Source organism: Apodemus sylvaticus, chromosome 14 (genome assembly GCF_947179515.1).
Source record: "Apodemus sylvaticus chromosome 14, mApoSyl1.1, whole genome shotgun sequence".
NCBI lineage: Eukaryota > Metazoa > Chordata > Mammalia > Rodentia > Muridae > Apodemus > Apodemus sylvaticus.
Genome location: NC_067485.1, coordinates 11,350,659 through 11,362,807, shown reverse-complemented (window position 1 = coordinate 11,362,807; position 12,149 = coordinate 11,350,659). Strand labels below are relative to the sequence as shown.

At 51.7% G+C, this 12,149-nt stretch overlaps 1 protein-coding gene across 2 annotated transcripts; it reads right to left on the bottom strand.

Annotated features, from left to right (window-relative positions):
- Positions 1 to 1,059: 1,059 nt before the first annotated feature.
- Positions 1,060 to 5,611, bottom strand: Tifab (TIFA inhibitor). 2 transcript variants are annotated; one of them, XM_052157187.1, is made up of 4 exons: positions 5,594 to 5,611; positions 4,063 to 4,210; positions 2,464 to 2,679; positions 1,060 to 2,193 (listed from the first exon to the last, which is right to left on the bottom strand). In XM_052157187.1, exon 4 carries the CDS (start codon positions 2,186 to 2,188, stop codon positions 1,745 to 1,747), a length of 444 nt encoding a protein of 147 aa, XP_052013147.1. In that variant the 5' UTR covers positions 2,189 to 2,193; positions 2,464 to 2,679; positions 4,063 to 4,210; positions 5,594 to 5,611; the 3' UTR covers positions 1,060 to 1,744. The 2 variants fall into 2 exon arrangements, with proteins under 2 accessions (XP_052013147.1, XP_052013146.1); XM_052157186.1 differs by lacking the exon at positions 5,594 to 5,611 and having other exon boundaries at positions 4,063 to 4,460.
- Positions 5,612 to 12,149: the final 6,538 nt, after the last annotated feature.

The window sequence follows — 12,149 nt, the reverse complement described above, 5'->3', positions numbered from 1 at the left end:
TGTAGGAGGAGACACTGACTTCCCAAGCACGCATGTATCTTGTCTAGTGTTAGTTTTCTTATGGGGAAGATGTGCGCACCTGGGGAGCAGCATTGCTCCTACGACCCAGGATTTATACACAGAGGGGTATGGGATGGTAAATGGCAGAGGTGTCCCAGGTGCAGGGGATAGGGGTCAGTCTGTCAGCAGCATTGTGCCTTCAGGGTTTGGGGTGCTCTAGTGTAGGATCTGGGGGTGAGGTGGTTAGCAGGGTCTGTGGGACTCTCCTTCCGGCACATGAGTAAGCACTAGCCCTGCTAGTTCCCTTCTAACTGAGAAAATTCTCCCATCCTTCCTACTTGGCTCCTTAACAATCCACCATCACCCCCTAACCCCTGCTCAGGAAAGATAGGCACCCTCTCATCCCTGGCACCCCTCATCTCCCCTTCCCCCTCCTGCTAGCATCTGAGTTACTCTGAGTGAGGTAAGTGCTGGATTGACTTCTTATACAACCATGCCCCCCCCCCCAAAATAGAATTAGTTCTGAAAGAGCCTACTTCTCTAGAAAAGCATCTTTCCCTGAAGACCTTTGACTTCTGGTCAACCAAGCCTCTGGTTCAGAAGTGACAGAGGATGGGAGGAGAGGAGATAGAACAAGAGAGGAAGAAGAAGGGGGAGAGAGAGAGAGAGAGAGAGAGAGAGAGAGAGAGAGAGAGAGAGAGAGAGAGAGAGAGAGAGAGGAAGAAGGAGGAGGAGGAGGAGGAGGAGGAGGAAGAGGAGGAAGAGGAAGAAGAAGAAAAGGAAGAAGAAGAGGAAGAGGAAGAAGGAGGAGGAGGAGAGAAGGAGAAGGAGGAGGAGGAGAGAAGGAGGAGGAGGAAGAGGAGGAAGAGGAGGAGGAGGAGGAGGTGGAGGATGAAGAGGAGAAACCCCAAGCAGTCCTATCTTCTAGCTCCTCCCCCACCAGAAGCCTAGCGCTCTGCTCGCAGCCTTCCCAGAACCGTAAGGTCCTACCTACCTTCCCAATTTCCTCTCACACCTCATCTAGGTTTCCCGCCCCCAGAACCACGTGACAACATGGTATACATGTGGCCCATCTGGGCCTCAGGGAATCCTACTGGGCATGCCAATGTAATGAAATAGTTTTAGTTTATTAAACGCAGGCTTCCCTAAGCCCTGAGCGCCTGTGGGTATTTGAAAGCTGAAGCTAACCCCGAGCTACCACAGACATAATTTCTCCCCCTGTCCTTACATTCCTGCTGCAACCCCATGTTCCTGCCCTTAGGCATCATGGGAGATGAAGCACATAAAGTAACTCCTAGCCAGACAATGAAGGAAATGGGAGGGGGACACAGAATGCTGGGAGAGGCTCCCAGAAGCCCTCAGGACCTCTAAAAGTATATGAAGTTCCCATTACCTGGAGCCATTGAGGGCACTTCTCCGGCCCTGGGCTGCTCAAAGTTTACCGCATTAGTTCCTTGTGACCGTGGCAGCCAGTGGACTTTACATGTGAACTCTGTGTGTCAACCTTACATGATACAACTCAACTATCTCAAAGCCTGTTTGTGTAAGGCTTGCGCTCCCCAGCAGGGCTGGTGGAGTGCACCGTCTTAGGGCTCCTTCTGCAACTTTGTTTCTATTGCTTCTCCCGGACTTGGCAGGGAAGCAGCTGTCCGAGACTGGGAGAGGCCATGGAGAGACCCCCGGGAGTTCATGAGTTGCCTCCCCCAAAACAGGGGGAGTCTTTTTCTTAACAGTGTTTTCCCATTCATTCGTCTGTCTCCTGAGCCTTGGGTCTGTAAATCAGGGGTGAAGGACTGAGATGGAAGTAGCAGACAAAGGCCTCAAGGGAGGTACCCGCCTCCTTGCGGACCAGCATCTGGACGCCAGAGAAGCAGATCCTGTTGACAGTGTGCAGGGGAACCTGCTCCAGGTACCTCAGTGGCAGCCCGTTGACCCACACACAGCTCTTGCGGGTCAGCACTTTGAGGCAGAAGACCAGCACACTGCTGCCTTTCTCCATGTAGGGCTCCAGGGACAAATGGTGGCGAGACAACTGTGGCAGCTGCAGCTGGAGGTGGGTGTCCTGCCCTCGCCCAACCAGCAGCCGGCTGGCATCATGTTGCAGCTGCGGTGGGACTTGGGCAAAGGCGACCTGGCCCTGCGTGGGGTGGTACAGGCTCACCTGCAGGACTGTGAGGGGCCTCTCCATAGCTCCTGGGAAGAACATGACAAAGACACACTTCTGGAGTTTTCTGAGCCCAGGCAAGCTGCCTACTTGGTGATCTTGGGGCCACATCTTGCCGATGAGGACCATGCCTAAATGGATATAGTCATTCTGCCCAAGCTGGGATACAGTGGAGGTTGATCCTAACGTTGGAACTCCATCTCCCCACACTCCAACAGGACACACTGCCTATCCTCTCCAAATTGTGCTGTTTTATAACACAGGTGTGCCCATCCTCCTCAGCAAGGGATAAATCTTACCAGCTTACAGGGTGTAGCCTGATACTCCACAGGCCATTTGGAGACAGTTTGTCCTTGCTTTATAAGAACAGATGAGCAGACACCACAGGTTTTCTTGAATCTGGCAGGCGTGTAATAAACAAACTCTTGCAGAGTCTTCTTCTGGCCAGGTGCTGTGGAGATAGGTCTTCGCTCTTGGGAGCACTCCTCTTGAAGGGGAAAATATGGTGCCTCCAGCTAGGGGGTACATAGCAACATAAAAGGGTCCTGAGCACCCCATGAAAGTACAAAGAGCAAGTACCTTCTTGGGGTGCTTCCATTGAGCCTGGCACCGGGTTCAGGGGCCCAGCACTGGGTTCAGGGGCCCAGCACCAGGTTCAGGGGCCCAGCACCAGGTTCAGGGGCCCAGCACTGGGTTCAGGGCACGCCTTTCCTGAACATGTGGGCAGAAGGAACATCTGGCTCACTGAAGACCCTCGGGAGCTCCGGGAAATGCACACAAGGTCCCACAGCTCCACCTCCAGAAGCTTGTCCTTCAGAGACGGAGGGGCGTGGCACAGTCTACTTGGTCCCTGCCTGCCTTTAAAGAGTAGACTCTGTCACATCTACACGCCCCACACCACACTTCTAGCAAGAACCAAGGGCTGAGTGGGGTGCCATAGTAATTATATTCTTTCTCTAGCTCCTGGCTTTGCTCTGTGATTTTTTCCTGCTAAGAAGGCATGTTCTCTCCTAAACTCCATGTGAAAACAATGCTCATCTTTCAGGGCCCAGTTCAAACGCTTTCTTCCCTGGGGAAGGTGACCTTGTCTCTGTCCTCTGACATCACCCACAAGGGCACCTGGCCAACCCTTACCCTTTCATGTTTGCATTCCCCCACCCTACCCCACCCCACCCCACCCCACCCCGCCTCCCAGAGTTCCACAGGCTCTTGTCTTCCTCAAGCTCCTCTCCTGTCTCCCCAAGGTCTCCTAGGGGTAGGATATGACCCGCCCTGTAGTCCCTATAGCACCAGGCCATAGAAAACATCTGGAGGAAATAGGTAAGGAAACATCCACATACGATGGTCATCTCTCAGCCAACTGTAAATGGGAAACTAGTTCTTAAAGGCTGTGGATACAGAGCCTGTGCTTTTTGAATGTGGTATATCAATAGGGATCTAGTTGACAGCAGGGCCTTGCCCCGCCTCCCCACTCCCCGGAGGATACCCTTTTCTCAGCAGGCAGACAAATACACCTCAGGCTCCTGCCTTCTGACCCCGAAGAACACTTCTTCCTGAGGCACGGTTCAGGTTGAGGCCAGTATTGAGGACTGGGCACCAGTGCCCTCCTGCCTGAGTTCATCCTTTAGAAGCCAGTGTCAGGGCCCAAGTAGACATGGCTCTGTGGGATCTCTCTGAGCTACTGAGCAGTCACATCTGATGGAAGCCAGCTCTCTGCCAGGCGGCACTCTGCAGGGCAGACTTGTTTGTCTTAGATCCCAGCTGATCAGGGAGAACAGAAACCCAACCTCTTAATAGCTACCAAGCCTAACAAACAGCAAGGTGCTGGCTCTGGCCAGGGTTCCTCTTCTAACCTCACCAGCCTCCCTGTGGGTCCCAGTCCCATGACCTTCACCTACCTTACCACTGCGGCACACCTGGCATTAACTCTGCAGCCATGTGCTCAGGCAGGGCCTGGGCTGGGGCAAGGCCTGGGCCGACTCTTCCGTAGTTCAGGAATGCACTATGTCAGAGAGCACGTCACTTCTGCCGCTCTTCCTTGTTCCTCTAGGAATGAAATGGAAGTGTTATTCTCTCTTGCAGAAGTGGAACCCACTGCCCGAGTTGTGAAACTGGTGCCTCTCTAGGAGGGGCCTCTTGACAGTAGAGTTTCCTGGGTCTTGGTACTTCCAGGTCTCTACAATTTCAGCCTCAGACCACAGAGCATTGGCAACTGTCTTCTTCTCCCCTCTGAGGGCAGAGAGCTGCAGACACGGAGTTCCTAGGTTACAAGGTTCCTTCCAATTGCCCGGGGTTGGTCAAGGAAGCCATAGGTAACGGAGGCTCTCCAGGGTTTTATCTCAGAAGAGAGTGAGATGCAGGGGAAGGGAGAGCGTGCGCACTCACTCGCGCATGCACAAGGTCACCGCTGACTTTGTCCTTAAAATGACATATAAGCTACTGTACTTCCGGATTAACCTGCTTGGCATAAGTCAGAGCCTGCACGGGATCTCCAGAGTACAAGCTGCCCTAGCTTCTTCATTTGCAGATCCCATTGCCTTTTTCCTCAGGATCCCGTCACTGAAGAATGACCTGCTGCTCCAGCTCAAGGAAACAGTGATGGCATTCTAAGATGGGCTTCATTGTGTACCTTCTCGCTACATATTTAAAACACATAAACACATAAACACTTAGGTGAGTATGACTAACAGCAAGCTAGGTGGAATGGTTACATATAATTAGAGTTTCAAATTCCTTAACATTGTCCAGGATGCAGAATGGTTACATATAGTTACAGAGCTTCAAATTCTTTTCCATTGTTGAGGATCCTGTGGATACAGACTGAAGCCAGACATAGTAACATAAGGATGTGTGCTCTAATTTCAAGTACAGTCACTGAAAGAATAATACTGTCTTCGTAGCATCAGGCTAATAGATGGGGAACGGAATTAAAAGTAATTTCAATGAAGGCTTGTGTGTGCTTAGAAAGGCCAGCAGCAGAGTAAGGAGAACACAGAAACAGGAGGGACAAGGATAGCCCGGTCCTGGCCTGCAGTTGGGTTGGATAGAATAAGCGAGAGGACCATCATGCATTGCTCTCCCTGAGCAGAGACTCACTCATTCCAGAGGCTCTCCTGCTGCCTGCTTTCAGGAAGATGAGTTGCTCTTGCTTGGGGGAACTCGGGGGAACTCGGGGGAGCTCGGGATTCCTGGGTCTTTCCTGTCTACCCTAGAGTCAGTACTGAAATAACTGACTCTGAAGCTCAGATGTGACTTGCTAGGGTCACACAGTCAATCTCCCTCCAGCACAGCCAAGTGAGGACCCAGGTGGACTGACCCCCAATCCCCAAGGCCTGCCCATAGTGGACTTCCTTGTTTGCTGGTCCCAGAGTCCCTTTAGGCCATGCTTTGGGGACAGTCTTCTGGGTCTGGAATGAGGTGAGCTCTTACTCTGTCATCAGTGATTCGGGCTCGGTGGGAAGGAGCCAGGCTACCTCTCGGAGTCACCGATGCCTGGGAGCAGGGTGCTTTTAAGCTCAGTGGGTGTGGCTCTAGTACCATCATCTGACCTTTCTGCGCCCTTCCCCCACCACCTGTGCCCTGGGTCCTCCTGGCATTAGAAGAGGAAGAGTAAACCATTCATGCCACTGTGGCATTCTCTCCCGACAATTCTTGGTGGCTGGCTGGCTGTCTCCAGGGAACCTAAGGTGGCATGGTAGCCCAAGGAGTGGCTCCAAGGATGTGGCAGGCACGCCGACGGCCTGGGGAGGATGAGAAGCCATGTGGAGGGTGGACAGCTGGGCAGGACCCCAGGCTCATTGCCAGCGCCATATCCCACTGGGTGAAAACAGCCACTGTTAGCTTTTCTTCTAGGCCCCGCCCCTCAGTTACCTGGCAGCAGCCAGGTGTGCCCGAGTCACTATAAAAGGGGCTGCTTGCCCCTCCTCATTCTCTTCCTCTCTTCCCTCTGTCCCTTCTCTCCCCCTCCCCACACTCTCTCCAGGTATTCATGGCCAACCTCTCTTCTTCTTCTTCTTCTTCTTCTTCTTCTTCTTCTTCTTCTCTCTCTCTCTCTCTCTCTCTCTCTCTCTCTCTCTCTCTCTTTGTGTGTGTGTGTGTCTTTCTCTGTCTCTACTACACTCTCAACTCCCCTCCCCATACCCTAAATGAACTCTGTTCCATACTATATGGATGGTCCCTCAGGGAGAAGGGATGCCTCAGCATGGACCACAGAGGCACCCCCTTCCTCCTCACCATACTGCACCTCTACCAAACATATCCCTGGCTTCTTTTTCTTTTATAAAACACAAAATCCACAACCCTGGATGAATGGATGGATGGGTGGATGCACAGATGGATGGATGGATGGATGGATGGATGGATGGATGGACAGATGGATGGATGGATTGATGGATGGATGGACGGACAGATGGGTGGATGGACGGATGGATGGATGGATGGATGGATGCACAGATGGATGGATGGATGGATGGATGCACAGATGGATGGATGGATGCACAGATGGATGGATGGATGGATGGATGCACAGATGGATGGATGGATGCACGGATGGATGGATGGACGGATGGATGGATGGATGGATGGATGCACAGATGGATGGATGGATGGATGCACAGATGGATGAATGGATGGATGCACAGATGGATGGATGGATGGATGCACAGATGGATGGATGGATGGATGGATGGACAGATAGATGGATGGTGAGCAGAAGCTCAAGAGCCACAGTGAGGTGCCTCAGGGACTGACTGCATACCTAGATCGGGGTGAGTCTGTGTACAGCAGGGCAAGTCTTCCGAGCCATGGGGCTCACATATTTCGGTCTTTGCCTACACAAATCTCTCAAGCCTGAAGACAACCAAGTCCTTCTTTCCACAAAGGCCTCCTTCTCAGTGTTTGCCATGTCTGCTGGCATTCTAGATTCACCTGATAGCTCAGTGATGCTCACTGCCTCTCTGTCTGCAGAACTGGGCCAGATGTGGGCCTTTGCCACTCCTGAGTGTCTCTTGTAGATGGAAGGCCGCCTGCCACCACCCTGCTACAGTTATGCCTCAACAAGGGTGTGGGCATAAGACCCAAGTTTCCAGTTCCTGCCATGCAGAAACTGGGCTAAGAACGTTTCCCACCGAGAAAGGGAAGCGAAACACGCAGGGGATTCATCTGGTAAGAGGAAGTTCTGCCCGGGGTCCATCTTCTGGATATAGTGGGAACTCAGACTGGTGTGGAGAGGCGATGCTTATTGTCACCATTTTAAGTGGAAGGCGGAGCTAAGGGAGCAGGGAAAGAGGCAGGAGAAACAGAGGGAAAGCCTCCTGCCCTTGCTCAGAAGCTCCCTCTGACTGGCCTTACCTCACCTACAGCGCCTTTGACTGGCACTGGAGTCTCAGGAATGTTGCTTCAGTGAGAAGAGCCCATCCTGGGCCACCTGCAGAACCCAGAGACAAAGCAACTGCTTGCCCAGACCTTCCCCTTAGCTGCCCATCCCCAGGTACGCTTGTGTCTGAGGTTTGCTCATTCAAGGACCAGTTGTGTGACCTCAAGTCAGGCACACTAACTCGACCTCAGCTTCCTGGAGTCAAATGGGCAAGCAGGTGCAGTCAGGGGTACTAAATGAGATGTGTCAGTGTGCCTGACACAGTGAGGTCTGCTGACTCAGTCTCCACAGAACCTTTGGCTGAAGGTCCAGAATATACCCAAGGAGAGGAGCTATTAAAAGAGACCCATACATGTAAACCTTACATTCTCAAAAAGCCCCAGTCTTAGCTTAAAACAAGATAATTTGGGAGTTGAATCCCCACCATGTAGGAACATAAGTTCCATTTTAATCATAATAAGGTAAATAGATCCTGCCAGAAAGTCTCTGTTTCCATACTAGGAAAAGCATTCCTGCTACCCAGCTTACAGCCGAGCAAACTGAGGCTGGAGCAGTCAGGTGACTTGTTCAAGGTCATACACCTGGGGCCACACTAGAGCCTGGTCTGTGAGGCTCCTGAACCTTACTCAGCTGCTTTGCACACTCAGGCATTCTCTGGAACTCAGCTGCCTGGCCAACTGGCCCCTCAGCTAAGAAGCCCTGCCTCGGCCTCCCTAGCCAACCTGGATACCCCCGATGTGTCTCGAGGACCTGCGGCAGCACCCTTAACCAGTGGCCCGCTTTTCAAAGCGAGGAGGGAGAACAGCCAAAAAGCGTAGGAGAGCCACTCTTCTGGTGGCAACTGTCCTAATCAGGCCTCCGGAGCTGTGATAAGACCCTGACAAAACCAGCTCGGGGAAGGAAATGGTTTATGTCAACTTACTTTCCCAGGGAACAGTCAAATTCTCTGAGGCAAGTCAGGGCAGGAACTGAAGCATGGGCCCAGGGAGGGATAGCACCACACACAGTGGGCCAGCCCCTCCCACATCAGCCATTAGCCAAGAAAATGCCCTCCCCCCTCAAGACTATCCTACAGGCCAATCTACCTGGAGGTATTTCTTCTTTCCAGGTGACTCTAGTTGTGTCAAGTTGGAAAAACACAAGGAGAGAGCCCTGGTTCCTTTGACTCCAGGTGTCCTCAAGGGAGATCCCTGCCAGGCTGGAGTGACTCCAGAGGTAAAGCAGGGCCCAGAGCATCAGGCCACATGGAGCAGTGGTCACAGGCATAGGAGAGAGGACATGGGGGGGGGGGGGGACAGGAATAGCCTTGCACCTTCCCTGCAGCAGAGCCAGGGTGAAGACCCAGTTCTGTTCCTTTAGCTGTAGAATAGGGTACGTTGATCTGTCCACTGAGGGGAAACTCGGGGCTGTGTGTGTGTGGGAATATAGCCAAGCCTTGTCCCTGGCCATCCCTGTGGGGTTGAGCATTGCTCTGTGATTAAGACAACACTCCCCGCCCCTACCAGCCCTCAGAGAAGAAGAGCGACGGTGACCCCAGGGTAGGGGAGCCCTTCTACTTCTGTGATCAAACACATGAGAGATAACTTATAGGAGGAAAAGTCTGTTTGAGCTGCAGTTTCGTTAGATTTTAGCCTGTGATCATCTGGCTTCATTGCTTTTAGGCCTGGGGCAAGGCAGATTTGTCAGGACCAGGGTAGAAGGGTGTGGTAGAAAAAAGGGAGGGGGACAGGAAAAGGAAGCGCTAAGCACAAGACACCACCTACAAAGCCACGCCCCTCCTCCTGCTTCCTCCAACCGGGCTCCACTTTCTTTCTTTTTTAAGATTATATTTATTTTATGTATATGAGTACACTGAGGCTGTACAGATGGTTGTGGGTCATCATGTGGTTTTGGGGACTTGAACTCAGGACCTCTGCTTGCTCCGGCCCCACTCGCTCTGGCCCAAAGATTTATTTATTATTATATGTAAATACACCGCAGTTGTCTTCAGACACACCAGAAGAGGGCGTCAGATCTCATTACGGATGTGAGCCACCATGTGGTTGCTGGAATTTGAACTCAGGACCTTCAGAAGACCAGCCGGTGCTCTTAACTGCTGAGCCATCACTTTCCGATAGCCCAGTCTTCTGTGAACTCATCTGTAGATTAACCTGTCCGTGAGGTTAACACCCTCATGGTCCAATTCTCTGTCACTACTGCCGCTATCTAGGGACCAAGCCTGTGGCAGACTCTTTGTATTTAAACAAGCAACCATCAGGAAGGTTTGAGGAATTGGTACATTTCTGGATGTGGAGTGGGCCCCTGGTGGCATGCGTGGGACATGGCTTCCTGTTCTGTAACTGTTTGTCCCTGCCCTGTCCTTGCCCTTGAGTAGCAACAACCATGGTATGTTTGAATTTCAAGACACTAAAACATATGATTTCTTACTAAATACTACTACGTTTTGCCTCTATCCCCACAGCAGAGATGGATCCCATTATTTATTCATCTTTTGTTACAAATGAGAAACTAAGGCACAACTAAGGTGGTATCTTGCTCTGGACTCAAACTCAGATGTGACCCCTAACTCCTGTGTCAACCCAAGGTGCAAGCTCCTCACTGACTGTTGAGGGGGGTAGGGGTAGGGGTAGAGGAAGGCTCAGTCAAGTTGAAACAGCTCTGTGGTCCCCTGGCCTAAATCCTGAAGATGGCTACCACATAGCCCTTCTGGCTTCCTGATGCGTGCCTTCCTAGAGCACTGGGCCTCCTTGTAGATAGACAGGCTAGCCTCCATCTTCTGGGGAGCCAGGTTAGTGAGAAGAGGGAACTGCTGTGGTGATGGTCCCCGCTTCTTCCCCTATTCCAGGGCTCACTATTAGACACAATGGCCTTGCTGTTCCCCATTCTTACACGAGATTTATTGAATGCCAAATGTAACAATGACTGGAACCTTGATCAATACCTGGGGAGAGATCAGGCCACACAGCTGGTTCCCTTAAACCCATCATTTCATTGTTTGCCTTCCTTTTGTCTGTTTGTCCTGCCTAATATCAGATTCTTCCCCTGACCCCTCTGAGACAGGGTTTCTCTGTGTAGCCCTGGCTGTCCTGGAACTCACTCTGTAGACCAGGCTGGCCTCGAACTCAGAAATCCTCCTGCCTCTGCCTCCCTGCTGGGATTAAAGGCGTGCGCCACCACTGCCCAGCTCCAATGTCAGATTCTTTAATTGGTCTCTCCTTTGTACATTGAGTCAGGCCTCTCACCAGAACCCAGGACTTGCCAAGTCCACTGCTCTAGCCAGCCACTTTGTCCTGGGAGCCCTTCGCCTCTTTATGAGTACTGGAGTTGCAGGTGGCCCACCACACCCACCCCGTATTTACATGGACTTCAAACTCAGGTCCCCAGCTTCTTACAGCTATGCACCAGTGTCTCCTCACCCACACAGCCTTCTCACAGCCTGGGGGCACCAGTGCCTCTTCACCCACACAGTCCTCTCACAGCCTGGGAGCACCAGTGCCTCCTCACCCACACAGCCCTCTCACAGCCCGGGGGTACCAGTGTCTCCTCCCCCACACAGCCCTCTCACAGCCTGGGGCCCTTCCCACAGGTCTCAGTTCTAACACCATCACACACCGCTGTGTTCCACACACCACTGCCTGGGAAGCCAGGCTCTGCTGGGCTGTTGCTGCATGACCTTTCCTGTCAAGGCACAAACAAACAGGCCTGTACCAAGGACAGACCAAAGAACAGCTCCAGCTGAGTCTGGCTTGGTGGGCCAATGAATTCATTAGCTCTGTTTACAAGAAGACACACCACACACACACACACCACACACACACACACACACACACCTTCTCTTAAAAGCCTGGGTTTCTTTAATGGCTGAAGCTGTCCAGGGACGATGACCTCACAATGTGATACATGGTTACATGTGACCCTTCTGTTTTCATTGTGAGATAGAGCCCAGCATAAATATGATTTATGATAAGGGAATAGAGTATCTGAAAATTATGTGTCTTCAAAGGCAAATATTTCATGTGCTATGAAAAACAAATTTAAAAAACCCTTTCTGAGAACTTCTAGTGTGTATCCTTTGCTTAGAGTACTGTGCGAGCTGAAATCAGAACAAAGGAAGCAGCCTGCTGGTAAGTGCTGTAAATCACACACACACACACACACACACACACACACACTCATCTTAGCCATGCTGAAGTGGTACTGTCCCATTTTGGTTTCTATTGCCATGATAAAGTCCCTTGGCAAAAGCACCATAGGGCAGGAGGTGCTCATTTAACTAAGTTACTAAATTACTCTGTGTCACAATAGGAAGCCACAGCAGGGACTCAAAGCAAGCCGTCACAGCACACCCAGTGGCCAACAGGGAGAACTGAATGCACACAGGTGGAATACATTTTCTGCTGGCCTCTGCACTCCAGGACCCAAACTCAGGGAATGGTGCCGCCCACGGTGGGCTAAGTCTTCTCACATCAGTTAGCATAAGATAGACAACCCCGCGCTGAGACTCTCTCCCCTGGTGATTCTGGATTGTGTCAAGATGACAATTACAGTCAACAGCACAGTTACTCAGACATTTAAGCTATTGTATGAACCAGCTCCAGAACCTTTTCCATA

What these genes read in the sequence shown, in the direction of transcription:
- Tifab (XM_052157187.1), bottom strand. Translation starts at nt 2,188, where the DNA reads ATGGAGAGGCCCCTCACAGTCCTGCAGGTGAGCCTGTACCACCCCACG.